This window comes from Capricornis sumatraensis, chromosome 7 (assembly GCF_032405125.1).
Source record: "Capricornis sumatraensis isolate serow.1 chromosome 7, serow.2, whole genome shotgun sequence".
NCBI lineage: Eukaryota > Metazoa > Chordata > Mammalia > Artiodactyla > Bovidae > Capricornis > Capricornis sumatraensis.
Window position 1 is genome coordinate 21,966,874 of NC_091075.1, and position 22,477 is coordinate 21,989,350.

Below are 22,477 nucleotides of genomic sequence, written 5' to 3' on the forward strand. Positions count from 1 at the left end.
TCCTGCTTCCAAAATCTCTAGCATAATAGCCCTTGTAACATTTTTATTACTATCAAATTAAGTCAGAAGTTTGAAAATGACACTTCCAGTTTATAGGAAAGGCTCCTACAATAACGGGCAGATTATAAAGGACAAGTAAATTCCCCTTGATCTAACTTTCTCAGATCACTCTTAGAAGTTGACGAAAGAATGTAGGAAAGAAAAGTTGTGTCTTTGTTTTAAATTTACTTAAATTTTGCTCTTTCTCTAGAAGTTTGTAATGTAATAATGTAATATACTTCATAAGGAAAATCTATTATAAGAAAATGAATGACTTCTATCATGTACCTATCTTATCACATCAAGGACAGAACTTTACAATTAAACCACTTACATTCAAATACTCATATTGCTATATATACAATCCTTAAGGAGTGTCTATTACAGTCAGGAGTATATTTAAGCAAGTGAGTGAATTCAGGAGCTTGGATTGGGGTCGGGGGGGAAGCGGGTAGGAGCTGATCCAGGACAAAAATGCAAGCTGCGTAGCATTATAATTATACTTCAGGAAGAAAAAAGAATCAGAAATTTTATTAGCATGCAGACACTGAAAATTAGCTTGAAAATCTGGAAGAGATTCATTGAGTGAAATAATGCCATGGATTTTTAAGGAATATCATCTTTCATTCATTTAATGTAATTTGGATATTTTTTTCTTCCTTTGAGGCTTAAACTATGCAATGCCTCAGAAGTCTAATAAGCTTTTGCATTTTGTCTGACTCAAGCAGAGGTCACAGGCAAACAGATCTCAGTATGTCAACTGGCATAACTCTTACCCCTTAAATTTTCAATGATTCTGAAACTCATCCTCTTGCCTAAATTTCTTGATCTAAATCAAGTTCTCTATGAGCACAGGCAGTAATTAATAATTTAAATGAATTTAATTCAGTCATTCTAAGTTCCTAAATTTATGAGTGAGGAAAAAAAGTCTTTCAGAATGTAAAGTTATATTGCCATTTTATTTTTCTACAAAACTCTCCAGCCTAATGAAGACGTTAATATTTTGGGTATTTCTATTCTCACACCAGCCCTGCAGATGACCAGAACAGGAATTACTTTCCTATTATTAATTGCAATGCTAAGATTTTGCTCACAATTGTAGAGCTACTTGGGACTTCCAAGATGGTGCTAGTGGTAAAGAATCTGCCTGCCAAGACAGGAGATGAAAGAGACACGGGTTCAATTGCTGGGTCAGGAAGATCCTCTGGAGTAGGAAATGGCAGCCCCCTCCAATATCCTTGCCTGGGAAATTTCATGGACAGGGGATCGTGGAGGGCTACAGTCCATGGGATTGGAAAGAGTCAGACATGACTGAGCACGATGACAGAGCCTCTTAAGGCCTGCGCGGGAACCAGAGCTCAGACTTTCTAATATCACAAGAAAGTGAAAGTGAAGTCGCTCAGTCGTATCCGACTCTTTGCGACCCCATGGACTGTAGCCTATCAGGCTCCTCAGTCCATGGAATCTTCTAGGCAAGAGTACTGGAATGGGTTGCCATTTCCTTCTCCAGGGGATCTTCCCAACCCAAGGATTGAACCCAGGTCTCCCGTATTGCAGGCAGATGCTTTACCATCTGAGCCACCAGGGAAGCTGGTTCACCAAAAGAGGGAAGTTCACATATGGTCTGATTTCCAGGTGACCTAAAACTCTACACCCCAAATGTGGTGGTGGGGAAGAGGACTTGCACACTTCTAAAATCTACTCAGAAGTTCATCAAAACCCCAAACTCAGGTGCTGTGGAATTCCTGACTTCGCCTACATAAGAAAACAGAAGCTACTTGGTTATCTGATTCTCTGAGAAAAAGTTTGAAACTCAGAAGAGAAGAAAGGCCACGGGGACTTGAGGCAGGGAGAGGACAGCAGAGGCGCCAGGCTTTTAGAAGCGCAGAGAATCGGCACCAGCTGACAATTCCTGCCACTTGCTTCACATGCTCAGGACACGGAGGGCTGGGCACTCCTGCGGGAGCCTTCAGGACACGGGCAAGAAGTGACAACACAGCAGGAAGCCGTGCAGGTGGCAGGCGCAGGCCACCTGAGACAGCGCGCGCTCACCCCTTGAAGGCAAACCGGTGGCTGGATGATCCGGGGGTTGCAAAAGAGGCTGTTCACTGCCTTGGTCAAGAGGAGTTGGGTAGAGGTGTTCGTCTTCACACCAGGAAGAAGGTAATAAGAGTCAACTTTGAACTGATGTCATTTTAGCCCTAAAAATCTTTGTAAGTATATATTAAACAATTACATAAAGTTGGTAGAGTTCAAAAAGAATGCTTTAGATACTTTACAAAAATAAGTTTCTAGTTCTTCTGGCTTCTCTTTTTCAATTTTAATTTCTGTGTTTCTTAAAATTTATCACTGCTATCTTGCTTCCGAAGAACACACAAACATTATCAGTTAACAATCCACATCTTCAAATCAACTTTTTTAAGCACACACAAAAAAGAAATGGTCATTTTAAAAATGATTTTAGTCATCAACAAAGAGAAAATTCAAAGATTATACAAAAATTGACTATAATCAACCTGGTCTGCTTAGGTACATCTAGGTCTTAAAGGACCAACTTAATATCTTTTCCTATATTATTATGTTGTACAACAGTTTAAAACCTTACATAATCATGCATAAACTTATGACCTGCATAAAGATCTCATTTAAATAAGTAACATGATAGATCATTTATGTGTTCATTCAGGTGTAAGAACTAATGTCACATTTAGGTCACTTTTAATTAGAATATACATAAGAAACCCTGCCCAGATACAGATGGATTGAGATATCAGGGGTTGGGGGAAAAAAAGAATATATATTAGAAGCTTTCTGCAAAAAAAAAAATGGTGTTGCCATTATTAGCTTACCAAAATATTATGAGTAGGTCCCAAAGTAGGCAATCACATCCTATTTCAAGACTATCACATTATTAACAGCCAGTTAAATTTACAAATAAAATCAATATTGGTTTCTGGGGTTGAAACCACACATCATTCAAAAAATAAAGCCTTAAGAAACTACTTTAATCTTAGTGTTAAAGCACTCCAGCTATTGTGCTAAGGAAGGCAATCAATTTAGACCTAATTAGCTTACCACAGTTTACTGTCTGGTTCCCAAGTACAAGATACCGATTCTTTTCTTTGGATAAGGAATTCAACATTTGAAACAAAAACCATGCGAAGAGATTAATAACTGATATTTATGAACTGTTTCTGAAATTATTATACTGTAAAGCATGCTGTAAATTCAGCAGGATATCTTTCATTCCTGAAAATATGCAATGATATGATACATTACATGCCCCAAATAATTCTCTAATGGGAAAGTTATGAAAAACACTGTTATCTATAATAGTATCCTTTTTTGGCTGAGGAGAAAGGGGATTTGTATGGGTACAGAGGCTCAAGGTGGGTGGGGGGCAGTAATCTTCATGAATAAAATAACCAGACAAAGTAAGCTGGAAAAAAACAAAATTCTTGCCAGAGTTCAGATTAGAATAAATATCGTCAGCCCATGCCTACGATTTTCTATGTGATCTGGCTATGGCAAATCCAGAGAGTGACCCAGAGGGAAGCACAAGCCATGACCAGCAGACTCACACTAATCTTATACCAAGGCTTCTAAATTAAGCCAGTTCCAAAGTGGGCCTGCCCTGCTCTTCTGCTCTCTGGCAGTTCTGAAAGCACTCAGTAAGTGCTTGTCATCTATTCAAGCTGTTCACTCAGCTGTTCAAGCAAGTCTCCAGGGGTGAGTTCTTAAAGTACACAGCTAGTAACACAGTTTTTAGTGGATATAATTTTTGCCTTATACCCAAACCTACTTTTAATCAAATGCTAATTTCCAGTTCTGTGGAGATTTATTTCAAGTCTAACTCTTCTTACCATTTCTTTCCTCAAGAAAAAAGAAACCACGGAATTCCCTGGTGGTCTTCTAGTTAGGACTCTGTGTTTCCATTGCAAGAGGCATGGGTTTGATCCCTGGGCAGGGAACTAAGATCCTATATGCCCTATGGTGTGGCCAAAAAATAAACAAAAACACCCTGGGTTAAAAAAAACTTGCTTGATTTCTCATATCTCCGAGGCATGTTTTCCATTTTATTAAAATGTATGGTCTGGATAAAATCAGTCTAAGTTAATTTGTTCTGTAGCAGACATAGACACTTAGTTCTAATATTTAACAACATTTCTGGGGCTCTCTGGCCTCTACCTGGATCACTGCGGCAGCCTCTCTGACCCTGACAAACAGTCGACGGATACCAAGAATAAAGAGCTATACCAAACAACTCCAGGGAACTCTTCCTATGGTGTTAGGACCAAGAACCATGATATTAAACAGTCACTAAGCAAATATTTCATGTGCACTTATCATGTGCAAATCATTTTGATAAAAATTTTCAGGAACCAAGAAGTCAGAGGGACCCCACAAATGGTTCCTGCTCTCAAAGAATGTAACGTCCCACAATTGCTTATATGGTAAGAAAGGAAAAGAGAGAGATGATCAAAACACGTAGGTTTACTGTAGACTCAAGTTTTACATTCAGGATTTAACTTGAAATTACATTTTCAGTGGGGCTCACTATTTTTGCAGGTGTAAAATCCCATTTTGCCACTGATAAAATCCTCTTCCCCCCAACTATATTTAGTTTGGGAAGGCAAGATTTCAACTCGGTATATTTCAATTTTTCTTGAGAGAAACAGGTATTATTGCAGGGAAAGGTATACAGTCAACTAGTTTTCTGAAAATCAGAGATACCCAGAGATGGATCCGTGTTCCAATGATAGTTTTAATGTCTATGAATCATATTAAAGTTGATGTAGCTCCTGCAAATAAATTTAAATGAATTTCTCCACAACCTCAACAGTGGCTTCTTTTAATAATCTTTGTATACATTCCTGGCATGAGGACAACGTTTCATGGTGCTGACATATTAATGAAACCTGCAATGCTTTATGTTTAGCACTTTAAAAAAAGAAGCATGCTGGCACTCTAAGATGAACACTGACAACTCAATAATCAGAACTGAACATGCTGCTACTTGAGAACTCACACTGGAGAGGAAATATTAAATGGGTTTTTAAAATCAAATGGATTTAAAAACATGTCATATTTCACTAACATGGATTTCATCTGGTAGTTTAGGAACAATTACCCATACTTTCAAATTTCAGTGTGCCTGATTCTTGTGACAACTATGTCTATAAATCACAAGTTTACGTGACACACTTCAAGGAACATCAGATACTGAAGAACAAGAATATTTCAACAAGATCATTTCTGTATCAGATGAGGTCAACTAAGTATCTATGGGACAGTTAGACCCTATACAAACTGTTTCATTTGACATTTAAAATGCTAGGAAATATTACTTTAAGGAATAAATGAAAAATTTTACTCTTTTTATTATTGAATCTTTCTAGTGAAATCTAACCCTATCTTTTCTTTACATCTGTTTTTATCTCTGAATGTTAGAAAGGTTTTGGTTGAAATTAATTAAACAGACAAGCCTTGTCAGCCTTGTAATGCAGCTAGTCAGAGGATCACATTTCCAATGTTTTCTCCATCCAAAACTACACTGGTAGAACATGAGTTCTATGTCAACTTAGAGCTGTTGTCTATATATCTTTTACCAACTAATTTTGTGAACTTGGACAAAACACTGAGTATACATGATGTCTCATCAAGAGGAAAATAGTATTTATAGCTTAATTATAATAAATAACATTCTACCTCCTAATGCTGCTGTAGTGATATAAACAAGTAATACATGCAAAATACCTTAGCACCATGAAGACTACATAAAGATCTGCTTTTATAAGCAACTGACACCAAATTAAAAATAAATTGTTAGGTTAATCAAAATCTTGATTTCTCAGAGGAACCTTACCAACTGGTCAAAAGTTGAAGGGAACTGAGTCACAAAGATCAAAGAGCTCAGAGTTGGAAGGGACCTCAAAATTTCAAGCCAAACCTCCTACCTGACTTTGAGTATTAGAGTGATTTCATCTCACAGAGATCCAAGGAGGCTAACAGTTTGCTGAAGTTTTCCAAATAGTTAGTGGAAGGCCGAGGAGGAGCAGACGTAAGGCTTCTACGGATGCTGTCATTTTCTTCTTCAAAATGCATTTTCATTATTAATAGTGAATGAAAGGATGAAATTCTTTAACTGCCCCACAATTAAGTAGATTTAACAAGCTTTATCATTATTAGGTTTTTATCTTTCAGCGAAATGACATCTCATATATTTGGGGACGATGGTCATGGAAAAGTGGTCTGCATGAGAACTTCAGTTTCTACATCAAGGAGGAGCAGAGAGGGTTTATGACTGTTTACTTTGCACAGGGTTTCCCTACCTTGATTGCAGGTCTTCCCGGCATATCCAGGATGACACTTGCACTTGTTTGGCCCGACACATTCACCATGTTTGCACTGTGGCTGGCACACAGCTGTGGAAAGAGGGTATCACGCGTTATTTCTAGTTCAGCAGCACGTCAGCCATGTAGAATCTATGTCATGTACCAGTTCGATAATCAAAGAAAAAACTAAGAACTTACAAGAGAGTGAGCAGTAAGCACTGTCTAGACTACACACATGTATTGTGTGTGTGTGTGTGTGTGTGTATTGCTTATGTGTGTATTGCTTGGGGCTGGAAATTTTGCTAAACTTGAGGACAATACTCAAATAATCAAAAAAAGAAAAACTGGAAAACTATATACACATACAACTGATTTTTGTCAATGGTTATCACTTTACAATAACCTGCACCCAAAATTTCAAAATGATTTTCTCAAATATGCTTCAAAACATAGTTCTCAATCCAAAGATATTAGTTAAAAATGAACCCCTAGGTAAATTTCCAATTAAATAACAAATATTTTATTGGAAATGATATTTCCAAGTATAAAACGGTTCCAAATGAATTAGAAACTAAAACTCAGTATTTTGGAAACTTCAACTTCAGTATACTTCTGTCATTTTGCCCTTCCTTAACCTTAAGTTACATCATAATTACTCATCAATCTATAATAGGCTGCCTATAGCTTATCACAGAAAAGAGAAAGTTTCATTTTACATTGCTGATCTGCTATCAGCTGAGTTTGTCATCATTCAAGACCCTAAAATGCTGTAAACCATGAATCAAATTTTTCATAGTCTTCAATTCCTGCCAAGATACTGATAAGAATTTATTCTGTTTATACAGTAATTCTCAGCTGTGGATATTTTGCTGTCTATGGGGCACTTAGCACAAATGAAGACATTTTCCATAGTCACACTGGGAAGAGGGTACCACTAGCATCTAGCGAGTATATAGTGATGCTGCTAAACATCCTTCAATGCTCAGGTAACTCCCCATAACAAAAATTATCCAGCTCAAAATGTGATGGTACCAGACAGAGAAATCTCGCTCTATACCAAATCTGTATACGGTGCTACACCAGATATTAAAATAGATGCAAAATCATTGTATAGTGTGGTCACTGGTCTCAAAGAGCTTACTCTCGACACAAAGACAAAGCAATCATGTTTTTAATTCAAGGCAACATTTATGAGCAAAAATGGTGGCACACATGGGATTTGTGAAGAAATCATCACACATCCACATAGAGTTGTACAGAAAGCCTAGAAGAAGAGGTTTTGAGGTGGATCTTGAAGCCAGGTAGACAGAGAAGACAGTGGACCATCCAAGGTATGCAGATTTATTCAGCAAAACGGGCCTCATTGATTTAAAGGAGGCTTATCAAGCCAAAGAGATGGGCAAACACTAGGGGAAGAATAAGAGGTAGACAATCATAGGTGAGTGGTACCAGATCATGATGTTCCCTAAATTCCAGACGGAGGAATAAGTACTTTGTCTACAAGAAGTGACCACTTCATCATTATCTTTAGGAGAATTACCTGATAAAAATAACCTGGGAATATTAGTATGGTGATGATACACAGGATGGACAGGAGTCTGGCATGCAGATAAAATGATCTGTGTTTGTTGACAGGAAGAAATGGGCTTCACTAACCCCTGAGGGATGAGCAAATAGGTCTTGAAGACCAAGGGGAGAGGAGTCAACAGTGACCCTGTGTCTCCTGTACCTGACACCTGCTCCCTGCCATATCAGCCCACAGTTTTCTCCATCCTGGGAGATGCTCCCATTTTTGGACAATTCTCAAACATCATCTCCTTCAAAGCACTAACACTCCTATGGAACTGTTGTGCACTTTATCTTTGGTGTTTTCGTCATTTGAGTCACCAACCCTCCTCTTGCTGAGCACTCCACAGGTTTGTTTGCCAATCTTACTTTTAGACCTTTCCTGCCTGTGTTAACTCACCCCAAGTGAATCCTTATTGCTGCTCTATAGGTATTTGATGTAAGATCTTGCAGAAAGAAATGATGAGCAGAGAGTCAAGTATAAGTGGTAGAGAAATGCACTGGGGAAATTCATAAAAATCCGATTTTAGATATGGCATGACATTCAACAGAAAGCAGTGAGAAGAAATGAACTATCTAGGAGGTCCTTCCAACATTATGCTTCAGTCAACTGTATACCTGGTAGATGGTTTATATGCAGTTTTAAAAAGAAGTCCCAGAAATAAGCCATCCTTTATGTGAATTCCAGGCGCAATCAAGAAATGCAAGTTAAAACATTTTCTTTTAATTTTAAAGGAAAGATGTTCCATAAATCTTTACAATTATATATTAATACAACCTGAATTGTTATCACAGATGCATCCCAAGTGCATATTGAAAAGAAAAATTAGTAAATCAGCTAGACTGGAATAAGATAAATTTTTAAAAAAGAAGGGGGAAAAAAAAGTAAACACCTGAAAATAATTAAATGCAAGTCAAGGTAAAAACCTCCCCAAATAACTGGATTTTGAAAATAAAACATGAAAAAGAAATTTAGAAAGTAGCACATGAAAAAGTTTATCAAACAATTACATATGAGGCACCCAGGCTGTGCTGCCATTTGCCCCACTGACCAGCCTGAAGTCCATCCATTTATGGTATTTTCAGGTGCTTTTCAGAAATAAAGGTTTTTATTGTCCCCCTTCCTTTTTCCTTGTTTGTTCTGAGTGGAGTGCCCTAATCTCGGGCACATCAAATGCCCTTGTTCCAAGAGGCCCAGACTGTTAATGTTTCCTACATGTTTAGGGAACCGCATTGCAAACAAACTGCTATTTACACTTCTACCTAACAGACTATTCACAGAAGTAACCAACAACCTATTAAATAGACTAAGATGCTCACAATGCTGATGTGTGTGTGTGTATATATATATTTGCCTTACAAAAAGAACACCCTTATTGCACAAAAAGACTTTCTCCTATTATCCTGCTAGCATGAGGTCTGCAATGGAATTCAATACACATATACTAAATATTGAGTATATGCAATTATTCTACTAGGCAAGTGAGGGGGAGGAGGGAATCACATAGGATATGGAAACTAACTTTGAAATTTTACTATGTTGGCTGAAAGTTAACAAGAGCTGTGACAGATGAGATGAAGGAATGGGGGAGGGGCAGAGGGTAACTGTGACTGGAGTCCTAGAAAGGCTTCCTGCAGGAAATGTGATCTGAGCAACACCTGAGAGGTAAGAAGCAGAGGCAGTTGAGATGGGAGACAAAGCCTTTCAGAATCGGATGAGGGAAGGACAATAAAGGGCATTCTCAGGGAGCACCGAGGCTCTGTGGAGCCATACAGTGCTTAGAACAGCAGATGGGAGCGAAAGATGGCTTGGTGTAAATCATAAAAGGCTCTGGTGGCAGAAACTGCTAGGTTGTTACTAATATTTGTTTTTCCCTTCTTCTTTAAAATACAGTGGCTTTTTTTTTCCCTCTGAGTAGGCGATGAGTTCATTGTTTAGTCGATGTCATATCTGACTCTTTCATGACCCCATGGACTGTAGCCCACCAGGGGCCTCTGTCCATAGGATTCTCCAGGCAAGAATACTGGAATGGGTTGCCATTTCCTTCTCCAGGGGATCTTACTGACCCAGGCAGGGATCAAACCTGCGTCTCTTGCTCTCCCGCTCTGGCAAGCAGATTCTTTACCACTGAGCCACCAGGAAGTCCTAAGTAATGAGTTGAAAGTGAAGTTGCTCAGTTGTGTCCGACTCTTCGCAACCCCATGGACGGTAGCCTACCAGGCTCCTCTGTCCACGTGATTTTCCAGGCAACAGTACTGGAGTGGAGTGCCATTTCCTTCTCCAGGGGATCTTCCTGACCAAGGGATCGAACCCAGGTTTCCCACATTGTAATGAGTAACCCATAACAAGTAATGAGTTAGCAATAGACAATTATATACTCTATCCTCCCTGACATATTTGGGTAGTCAAGTGACTCAATTCTGGTCAGCAGAAGTTATTGGGTGCAGTTTTTGGAACTTGAAAGCTACTTTAAAAGGTGACTGATTAGTATATCCTCTGTCTTCTCGCCTGGAATATAGAAGTCATGGCTGAACTACAATGGCTACTTTGTGATTATGGGCTGAATCTTGAGAATGGGAGAGAGGCTGAACTAGAAGTCATAATATTAACCCTAAATGGCCATTCTAGCCTTTTAGGACACTTCTGTCAGTGTCACTTGCAGCCAAGTACAATTACAATACAGTATAATTACGAGTAATACCTGACTATCCCGGAGCACAAGGCTGTGGAATCAGGACTTACTCTGTGTTTACCATCAAGCCAGCAGATGCTGGATACACACTAAGGACAGAACTGTTATGACTGAATCTTAGTAAAGAAACACAACTTGTCAAGTTATCTTAAACCTACACTATCATATACTTCAGAAGTTTCTAAAGAACTTCACTGCTACATCTAAAAATTAGATGAGAAAACACAGATCCACCTTGAGATTAGAGAAAAATGATTCCCAACTTCTGTGTAAACAGACCCAACTTTTGACAACCCATTTCACTATAATGTGAGTTCTCAGTGGTCAGCACACATGCAACTTGCTGTGAACAGTAGGTCAAGGGGAAAAAAATAAGCGGACTTTTTTTTTTTAACAGTCTATTTCAGAATGATCTTGTCAAAACAACAAAAATAGATGAGACCCTGACTTGTAGGAAACAATGTGTCTGCTGTTACTAAAGGTTAAGCAGAAATCAGCACTGTTTCGCTGAGCTTCCTGTGGATCAGGGACAAGAAGTCTGGGCCACGTGTGGTCCATGGAGGACCACTGGCATCCACATATGATTTAGCAGCTCAAGAAACCAAATTCAGGTGAGGATCACAGGTAGTCAGTGAATGGCAGATTCTTTTCCCTGCAAAATCAGATGTTGGAATTAAGGTCAAATGGGCATATCACACTCAAAATTTACTCTGTAACATTCCGACAACACAATCTCCAAAGTGCCCTTAAAATAACCCCTAAGCCATTACTTGAATTAAAGAAACAAGTCTCAACTGGCAAAGCAAACATAGTTCTTTAATGGCACATGTTCCTGTTTGACTGCAATCTAAGATTTTCCTCTTAAAAATTCATCCTAACTGATGTAACTGGGGTTCTGAGAGTTGGCCAATGTTTTCTGACACTAAGTTAGACAATGTTATCAAATAAGATAGGGGAAATTAAACTCCCACATCAGTTCTATATAATATCTTATGTAATCTAATCACAGTTGGGAGTCAAATGCCAACATTTGTTTAAAAAAAAAAAAAAAAGAACATCCTGAGTTGCCCAAGCAGATGTTTGGCTCTGGAGAGCGGCAAGGGAAAAGCCAACTCAACCTCAGGTGGTGTTGTAACTTGAGAAGTACTTTCTTAACATAAATAAGATCGTCTTCTGAACCTTAAAAATCACTTGCAATCTGCCTATTCTATATCATGTTGTAACTTGAGAAGTATTTCCTTATGTAGATAAGATTGTCTTTCAAATCCTAAGGATCACTTGTAATTTTTGCAGTCTCCATTATTTTGCTATTCAGACATGGCACCATTAAAAGCAGAACAAAGAAACTGCTCTCCAGGGTGAGTGATTTGAAAACAACAATGACATAAAGTATTCAAGAGCAGGGCAGAAGGATGATGGATACAAAACTGGGACATTTCCTAGAGTCCTCAGGACACCTAACAAGCTTCACAGAACTCAGACGTGGATACACTCATTTTAAGGAAAGAGGAATATAAAATGAGGAGTATCTTTTTCAAAGAGCAACTGGCCTTGGAAGAGAGAGAGTTGCTAAAAGAGGCATTAAGCAAGCCATTGCTGTGTTAATGGGAGCTGGAAGGAATGGAGGCGGAATGTTAAAGGGCTCCACCGAAAAGGGCCTTGAGCTTCCTTTATCATAGGTACAAACCCACAGAGAAGAATCCTACAGATCCCAAGATCTCCAGAGGAAAACAACTCTCCAGCCTCCTAATATCCTGTATTCTAGTGTTGAATATCCTATTTTCAAATCTAAATCCCTTCTGTCGTAAAAACTCGAGTAAAAGTGCCTCTGATTGTTATCATTATAAAAAAGAAAACCTATCTGTTAAACGATCTCACGAATACAGAACGCAAAACCACTTTAAATGACTGATTAAACTTACCCTCACGATATCCATATAAGGCAAGAGAGAGACAGACATTATCCTTATTTTACCAGCAGACAAGCAAAAGCACAGAAAGTTAAGTGATTTGCCTGATTTCAGAAAAAAAATTTCTTATAATCTTCTAATTCTTTTGGTATTGAGAAAAACTCCAGAAACCTAGCTTTTTGAGTGGATTTGGCAGAGAGGAGAGTGAGGTTATAGTGAAAACACTAACCAGGAAAGGATGAGAGGGATAGAGTATATCAAAGGTAATTAAAAGCATAAAGGTATTTAGGAAGGCATAAAACTTCTAGGAAGAAGTCACAGTTAAGAATACAACCTATAATTTGAGAAAATCTAAGTAATCCTGCCAGAATATTTCAACATAAAATGATCTTTTTACTTCATTGCTTGTTAGATACAGAAGCCAGATTCTGACTCATTAATGAAGTATATAGAATTGTTATCTCTTCTGATGTATTATTCCATCTATGATTTTTTTGCTCTAATACTTTAAGAAATGTTATTTTCATTAAGAACTTAAACTAATCATAAACTACAGTCAAATATTAAGTCAATCAGCTGATAATTTAGAGTATGAAGTTAAAATAAATAAGGATTTCTGTTCTATATAATGTTATTTTCCAAGAGCTGTCTGGTTAATTTATTTTATTTTTGTCTTTTTGGAAACATCCAATTGAAATTTCTCAAGGGTCTATTTAATCCCTATTTAACTTTTTAATTCCTGAAGTAGACCAAAGAAAATAAGTGCCTGCATCTTTGAATCTCAAACCAACTTTTATTTACTATAATTAAGCACTATCCATTTCCACTTAAGCAATCTCCTTCTGAAAGTATTGTCATTTTTGGTTTACTTGAAATTTTAACTTTTTTCTGTTTTCATTGTAGCAGAACACTGAAACTTAGATAAATGCTGAATGAGACTTTAAGAACATTTCATAAAGTATTATTACTTATTTGGAAGTGTGAAGTAGACTTGGGGAAGATTTTCTTTAAGTAGGGTTGGGGTCGCAAAGAGTCAGATACGACTGAGCAACTGAACTGAACTGAACTGAACTGGAGCTACCCCACGTCCAAGGTCAGGGGCAGCTGTGCGGGTGCAGGAGGGCTGAGAGGAGCTACTCCACGTTCAAGGTCAGGAAGGGTGACCTCGCCCAAGGTAAGGAGCAGTGGCTGCGCTTTGCTGGAGCAGCCGTGAAGAGATACCCCACGTCCAAGGTAAGAGAAACCCAAGTGAGACGGTAGGTGTTGCGAGAGGGCATCAGAGGGCAGACATACTGAAACCATAATCACAGAAAACTAGCCAATCTGATCACATGGACCACAGCCTTGTCTAACTCAATGAAACTAAGCCATGCCGTGTGGGGCCGCCCAAGATGGACAGGTCATGGTGGACAGGTCTGACAGAATGTGGTCCACTGGAGAAGGGACTGGCAAACCACTTCAGTATTCTGGCCTTCAGAACCCCATGAACAGTATGAAAAGGCAATATGATAGGATACTGAAAGAGGAACTCCCCAGGGCGGTAAGTGCCCAATATGCTACTGGAGATCAGTGGGGAAATAACTCCAGAAAGAATGAAGGGATGAAGCCAAAGCAAAAACAATACCCAGCTGTGGATGTGACTGGTGATAGAACCAAGATCTAATGCTGTAAAGAGCAATATTGCACAGGAACCTGGAATGTTAGGTCCATGAATCAAGGCAAATTGGAAGTGGTCAAACAGGAGATGGCAAGAGTGAACGTCGACATTCTAGGAATCAGCAAACTAAAATGGACTGGAATGGGTGAATTTAACTCAGATGACCATTATATCTACTACTGTGGGCAGGAATCCCTTAGAAGAAATGGAGTAGCCATCATGGTCAACAAGAGAGTCCGAAATGCAGTACTTGGATGCAATCTCAAAAATGACAGAATGATCTCTGTTCATTTCCAAGGCAAACCATTCAATATCATGGTGATCCAAGCCTATGCCCTAACCAGTAGCGCTGAAGAAGCTTAAGCTGAACGGTTCTATGAAGACCTACAAGACCTTTTAGAACTAACACCAAAAAAAGATGTCCTTTTCATTCTAGGGGACTGGAATGCAAAAGTAGGAAGTCAAGAAACACCTGGAGTAATAGGCAAATTTGGCCTTGGAATACGGAATGAAGTAGGGCAAAGACTAATAGAGTTTTGCCAAGAGAATGCACTCATCATAGCAAACACCCTCTTCCAACAACACAAGAGAAGACTCTACACATGGACATCACCAGATGGTCAACACTGAAACCAGACTGATTATACTCTTTGCAGCCAAAGATGGAGAAGCTCTATACAGTCAACAAACACAAGACAAGGAGCTGACTGTGGCTCAGATCATGAACTCCTTATTGCCAAATTCAGACTTAAATTGAAGAGAGTAGGGAAAACCACTAGACCATTCAGGTATGACCTAAATCAAATCCCTTATGATTATACAGTGGAAGTGAGAAATAGATTTAAGGGACTAGATCTGATAGACAGAGTGCCTGATAAACTATGGACAGAGGTTCATGACATTGTACAGGAGACAGGGATCAAGACCATCCCCATGGAAAATAAATGCAAAAAAGCAAAATAACTGGGGAGGCCTTACAAATAGCTGGGAAAAGAAGAGAAGAGAAAAGCAAAAGAGAAAAGGAATGATATTCCAATTTGAATGCAGAGTTCCAAAAAATAACAAGGATAGATAAGAAAGCCTTCCTCAGTGATCAATGCAAAGAAATAGAGGAAAAGAACAGAATGGGAAAGACTAGACATATCTTCAAAAAAATTAGAGATGCCAACGGAACATTTCATGCAAAGATGGGCACAATAAAGGACAGAAATGGTCTGGACCTAACAGAAGCAGAAGATATTAAGAAGAGGTGGTAAGAATACACAGAAGAACTGTACAAAAAAGATCTTCATGACCCAGATAATCACAATGGTGTGATCACTCTTCTAGAGCCAGACATCCTGGAATGTGAAGTCAAGTGGGCCTTAGGAAGCATCACTACGAACAAAGATAGTGGAGGTGATGGCATTCCAGTTGAGCTATTTCAAATCCTGGTAGATGATGCTGTGAAAGTGTTGCACTCAAAATGTCAGCAAATTTGGAAAACTCAGCAGTGGCCACAGGACTGGAAAAGGTCAGTTTTCATTCCAATTCCAAAGAAAGGCAATGCCAAAGAATGCTAAAACTACCATGCAATTGCACTCATCTCACACACTAGTAAAGTAATGCTCAAAATTCTCCAAGCTAGGCTTCAGCAATATGTGAACCGTGAACTTCCAGATGTTCAAGCTGGTTTTAGAAAAGGCAGAGGAACCAGAGATCAAATTGCCAACATCCGCTGGATCATGGAAAAAGCAAGAGAGTTCTAGAAAAACATCTATATCTGCTTTATTGACTACACCAAAGCCTTTGACTGTGTGGATCACAATAAACTGTGGAAAATTCTTCAAGAGATGGGAATACCAGACCACCAGACCTGCCTCTTGAGAAACCTATATGCAGGTCAGGAAGCAGCAGTTAGAACTGGACATGGAACAACAGACTGGTTCCAAATATAAAAAGGAGTATGTCAGGCTGTATATTGTCACCCTGCTTATTTAACTTCTATGCAGAGTACATCATGAGAAACGCTGGGCTGGAAGAAGCACAAGCTGGAATCAAAATTGCCGGGAGAAATATCAATAACCTCAGATATGCAGACGACACCACCCTTATGGCAGAAAGTGAAGAGGAACTAAAAAGCCTCTTGATGAAAGTGAAAGAGGAGAGTGAAAAAGTTGGCTTAAAGCTCAACATTCAGAAAACGAAGATCATGGCATCTGGTCCCATCATTTCATGGCAAATAGATGGGGAAACAGTGGAAACAGTGTCAGACTTTTTATTTTTCTGGGCTCCAAGATTGCTGCAGATGGTGACTGCAGACATGAAATTAAAAGACACTTACTCTTTGGAAGGAAACCTAGATAGCATATTAGAAAGCAGACACATTACTTTGCCAACAAAGGTCCATCTAGTCAAGGCTACGGTTTTTCCAGTGGTCATGTATGGATGTGAGAGTTGGACTGTGAAGAAAGCTGAATGCTGAAGAATTGATGCTTTTGAACTGTGGTGTTGGAGAAGACTCTTGAGAGTCCCTTGGACTGGAAGGAGATCCAACCATTCAATCCCAAAGGAGACCAGTCCTCAGTGTTCATTGGAAGAACTGATGCTGAAGCTGAAACTCCAATACTGTGGCCACCTCATGCGAAGAGGTGACTCATTGGAAAAGACTCTGATGCTGGGAGGGATTGGGGGCAGGAGGAGAAGAGGACGACAGAGGATGAGATGGCTGGATGGCATCACCGACTCGATGGACATGAGTTTGGGAGAACTCTAGGAGTTGGTGATGGAGAGGGAGGCCTGGCGGGCTGCTATTCATGGGGTCGCAAAGAGTCGGACACGACTGAGCGACTGAACTGAACTGAACAGTAGCAATGATCACACATAACACCCATATATTTGTTTCCAAATACCATTCCACAATAAAATAGGGCTAAAGCAGAGAGGCTGGAATATTTTGCTGTGACAAAAAGCAAAGGCATATTCAAAAAATTATGGAAACAAGTGAAAATGACACAGGAGCTACTTGGCAGTGTTCCCACTAGCCAAATTTGGCATAATTAGAGCACCAAGAGGAATAAGGATAGTAATTGATAACAACTGAATAGTCAAGGCTTTGGTTTTTCCAGTGGTCATGTATGGATGTGAGAGTTGGACTATGAAGAAAGCTGAGCGCTGAACTGTAGTGTTAGAGAAGACACTTGAGAGTCCCTTGGACTGCAAGGAGACCCAACCAGTCCATTCTAAAGGAGATCTGTCCTGGGTGTTCTCTGGAAAGACTGATGCTAAATCTGAAACTCCACTACTTTGGCCACCTCATGCAAAGAGGTGACTCATTGGAAAAGACTCTGATGCTGGGAGGGGCTGGAGGCAGGAGGAGAAGGGGACGACAGACGATGAGATGGCTGGATGGCATCACCGACTCGATGGACATGAGTCTGAGTGAACTCCGGGAGTCGGTGATGGACAGGGAGGCCTGGTGTGCTGCGATTCATAGGGTCGCAAAGAGTCGGACATGACTGAGCGACTGAACTGAACTGAACAATAAAAGAATCCATGGGTCCAGAGTGATTCTATAAAGAAGAGAACTGAGCTCCTCTTTACAGAATGCCAGGAAACATGCGGAAGGAATGACAGAATCTGAAAAGATAATTTTACAACCACGACTGAAATAATTTGAGTAATAATTATCCACAGATGTTAAAACTTTCACTGGGTGAAAGTCTGTTAGGGAATAGAATATTCAAAGAATGTCAATGTATCACCCCATAGGGTACTTACTAATTACAAAGAGAAGGTGCCTTTCAGTGGAGAAGTCTGGTAGACTCCTTAATCAAGTGATCAAACTTAGAACCACCAATTACAGAATAAACTAACATTATGTGCAATGGGAATATCATAATACATGATCACCTCTGTAATATTTTTGCCAGAAAGGTTTAACCAGCATCTAATAATGAGGAAACTTCAAATTCAGATCTAGAAAGAAGTAGGTCTAGAAATGTTCTAAGGAATGTCATCTAAATGAAACATCTATGATTGGCTCTGGATCCAAAAAAATCCATGAAAATCATTTGGAGATAATTTGGGAAATCTAATCATGGACTGTTTGCTATATAATATTATTGTACCTATGTTAAATTTAAGTGTGACATGGCATGCATGTTAAAGTATGTAAGTACAATGAGCCATTATATCTAAGTTACTTTCAAATGGCTCATTAATTGTGTGTGTGTATGTGTGCAGATAAGAAGGGGGGCAGGGGTGAGGAGAGAGAAAGAGAGGGGGAAAGAGTGTATGTAGCATACTTGCAAATGTGTAATATGTTAACAATTGTACATGAAAAGTACACGGCTATTTACTGTTACTATACTTTCAACTCCTGTGTGGATTTGAAATTTTTCAAGTACAAAAATGGGAAAAAAAATTTATAAACACGTGTAGGATGATATGCATACCTTGACAAATATTACTTAATTACTCTGACAAATATTTCTTGTGAGCTGTCGTGTACTTAGTGCACTCTGGAGAAGGGGATAAGGGCACACATGCTGGAGTTAGACCCCTGGGGTCCCAGGTGTACCTACGCAGAGTGTCCAGCTCTCTCTGCTCTGAAATGAAGACTATAGGTTGAACCAGAGGAAAATGTCAGCACTGTCATTTTTCACTTAAAAAGTAGTAAGCCAACAGGTGGAATATAGAGTTATAGGTTTATGGGGATGATTGAATGAAAAAATCCAAATAAAGTACTTAGAACAGTAGCCACCTCATAGTAAGAGCTCAAAAAATATATATCTATAAACAGAATTATAAGAACAAAAAGATGAATTGCTACAGTGTCTAAGAAACTGTATTAAGGACTAGGGATAATAAAATCAGTAAGTGATCAAGTCCTCACCCTCAACTAGGGAAGCCTAGTAAGGAGAGACAGAAGTAAGCAAAGATATCTTAATAACAGATATGTGTAGAGGATACAGGAGAGGAAGTGGTCAGTTACTTGGGTTTAAGGGAGTCAGAAAAGGTTTTGGAAAGGAAATAGTGTGAACAGATTTCTTTCCAAAAAAAAGAAACTTACAAAACACCAATAGCATAATGTAAGAATTCATTGAGATTATGGTGAAACACAGACTTCCAGGTGGCACGGTGGTAAAGAATCCACCCCCCAGTGCAGGAGATGTAAGAGATCAGGTTCGATCCCTGGGTCGGGAAGATCCCCTGGAGTAGGAAATGGCAACCTTCTCCAGTATTCTTGCCTGGAAAATTCCATGGACACAGGAGTCTGGTTGGGCTACAGTCTGTGGAACTGCAAAGAGTCGGACATGACTGAGCGCAAGCAAGCAATGATGGAAGACATATCAGGTGAAAATTATATTTGTTTTAGCTAAGGAGATGATGCTCTAATTTTGAATATGGGTACTGAGCATTCATCAAAAAAGCCCAGAAAGTGTTAAAGTAACCATCACCACTTCCTTCAGTGACCAAAATCCTTACGTTTAAAGAGTCACTGACAGACCAGGAGTTGAGCCATTTATTAACCATTTTTAAAACGCAACCAGCTTTGTGACTGTACACAGAAATGCAGGATGTGAGGCATTTCGTCAGTGCGGCTCACTTTTTTTTTTTTTTTATTTAAAAGAAAGCATTACTTCACTAATTGTTCCAAATGTATCTGATGGAGGACCTTACACAGAAACTTGGAAACAAACGTCCATCAAAAAGGGATTGCTTTAATAAGTGGTGGCACAAGGGTCTTCTTGCCTCCAGGATTGTGGACTTCAATTCAGGTATCATCTGCTATTAGAGGGACCTCACTAAAAACAGGCTTCACCATGCCATTCTCCCCATACACTCCCTGACTCCCCTTCATGTTTACTTGGAGCTCATCATGCTGGTTCAAACTTTTTGTATGGCATTCAACACATTTCACAATCTGACTCCTGGCTATCCCACCAGTCTCCTCTCCTCTCCGGTCATATCCAAAAACAGACCCACTAATGGTAGTTCCCAGGAAATCACATACTCCAATACTCCCACGCTTCCACACAGACTGTGGTTCTTCCCTTAGTTTGCTGGACTAACATCTAGACAGCTTCAATACTCAGCTTAAATAATATTTGCTTTAGCCCCTCATTCTGATTTTGGGGCCCTCCTCAGTGCTTTCATAAACCTCTGTGCACAACTCTGCCATAAATTTTATATACACACACACACACACCCCATCCTATATTATCACAAGTATTATTCTTACCTTGCTCCTTCACTAGACTTTGAGCTCTTCAAATACACAGTATCTGCTGTGAAATTTCACACAGTCTCCTCACAAAGACAGGCATGACAGGTGTACAAGGTGTTAAAAGAATACAGAAGAAAGAATTTCTCAGCAGGCAGGCAGGAGTAGGGAAAATGTCAGGAAAGGCTTGCAAGAGGAAATGTGAACTGAATCCTAAAAGATGAGTAGGAATTCACCATGTGGATGGGTGAAGGGCCTTTTATTCAGAAAAAATAGCATAAGCAAAGCCAGGAGCGTGTGAAGCAGCAGAGGGTCTGGCAGCAGAAGGGTAGCCCACTGTGACTGTGTCCACAAGGCAAAGAACAGTCCTTCTAAGATAAGGCAATCACCAGCCTAAAGACTCTCATACTCAAAGAATCAATATTCCATCCATAATGGCGAACAATCAATTGATTGTAAGAAGTAGGTGTCACAATCAGACGACACTTTATGTGTTTTCAAGCGTGTACATTGATTTAAGAACCGTCTTCAAGCGTTAAGGTCTTTTATACAATATGCGGTAAGGTCATAAGAAAGGCAGACAAATTAAATATAGTTATTTCCCCAGTAAGCTGTCTTTCCTAAAACTACAATCTGCTTAGTAAGATTACATCATGTTCACATTTTTTATTTCTTTTATATAGAAGTGCCTGGTCCTTATACCTTCAAAGTACTGACTGAGCTAAAGAGGTATAAGACACAGTCCCCAGATTCACGGAACTAACAGTCTAGCAGAACAAACGATACAGACCCACAAAGAATCCCAACATAGAGGAGGATGAGACAGGTGCCACGCCGGCGTTATAACTCAGTGTGGAGAAAGAAGACACTTCCTGTCACTAAAGTCAGGAAGGCAGAATGAAGGCGGCCTCTGAGCCAGGACCCACGGCAGGGCTGAGTCACAGTATGTTCTAATAAGAAAGAACACAAACTTCTAACATCAGTGTGGGCTTCCCCAGTGGATCAGCTGGTGAAGAATCTATCTGCAGTACAGAAGCCACAGGAGATTGCGGGTTTGATCCCCGGGTCAGGAAGATCTCCTGCAGTAGGAAATGGCAGCCCACTCCAGCATTCTTGCCTGGAAAGTCCTACGGACCGAAGAGCCTGGCGGGCTATAGTCCAAAGGGTCACGAAGAGTCAGATATGACTGAGCGACTAGGCACGCACACACACACACACACAAGTGTGGCTCTTCATTCCCAACAACAATTCACTCTGAGTTGAGTATCTGCTTAGAATTAAAAGTGATAGTGATGGGATACAGAAAAAGTTAACCAAACGGGGAAGAAAGATGGAATGTTTTAAGAGAGTGGTTCTCTTTTTCAGCCCTTGATATAAACAAATGTTGAATTACTCATTTCTTTTGGCTAAAGGCCAAAATGGTAAACTGGAAAGAAACTTTGTGAAGAACCAAAAACTGTCAGAGAACATTTCAGCCCACATCCAATACAGTATTTTCCTTCTCCCACATTCCTCAGATACGTTTAATGTTATTCTTCTATGGAGGACGTTGTGAGGATTATTAATGTTGACTGAAGACGATGGTGGGGAAGGAAGGTGTGAGTAGGACAGAGGTGAAAAGATCATTCAACCCCAGCCGGTGCCCCACTCAGACCCGCCCTTGAGCTCTAGGCCTGGAATCCACCCACGTATCACATCTCTCCACGTCCGAGTCTCACAGGAACTTCCTCGATGTCACAGCCAACACTGAGGTCATCCCCTGAACTTTCTCCCATGTTCTCTAGCCCACCAAAGCACACACCAGAAACCTGGGCGTCATCCTTGATTCCATCTTCCTCACACCATTCGCACACCGTCTGCTGTCATTTCGCTGAATGTGAAATAACTACTGAACTAAGTGCTTCACATTTTTTCACTTGATCTTCATTAAAAACCCTATAAGGTTGAGTTCTTATCTATATTTTACCAAAAAAGAAGCTATTTCCCAGAAAGGTCAGGTAAGTTTCTCAAAAATACAGGTCTGGTAACAGCTGGGTCTGACCAGGAAGCCTGAACTCCCCGCCCCGTCC

General features: G+C 39.7%; 1 protein-coding gene across 1 annotated transcript in view; it reads right to left on the minus strand.

The window, feature by feature from the left end:
- Nucleotides 1-22,477, minus strand: part of NPNT (nephronectin) — a 75,955-nt gene that overhangs the window by 30,693 nt on the left and 22,785 nt on the right. The window contains exon 4 of the mRNA XM_068975465.1: nt 6,372-6,464. Within this exon, the coding sequence (XP_068831566.1) occupies nt 6,372-6,464 (93 nt within the window). The remainder of the gene's footprint in view (nt 1-6,371; nt 6,465-22,477) is intronic.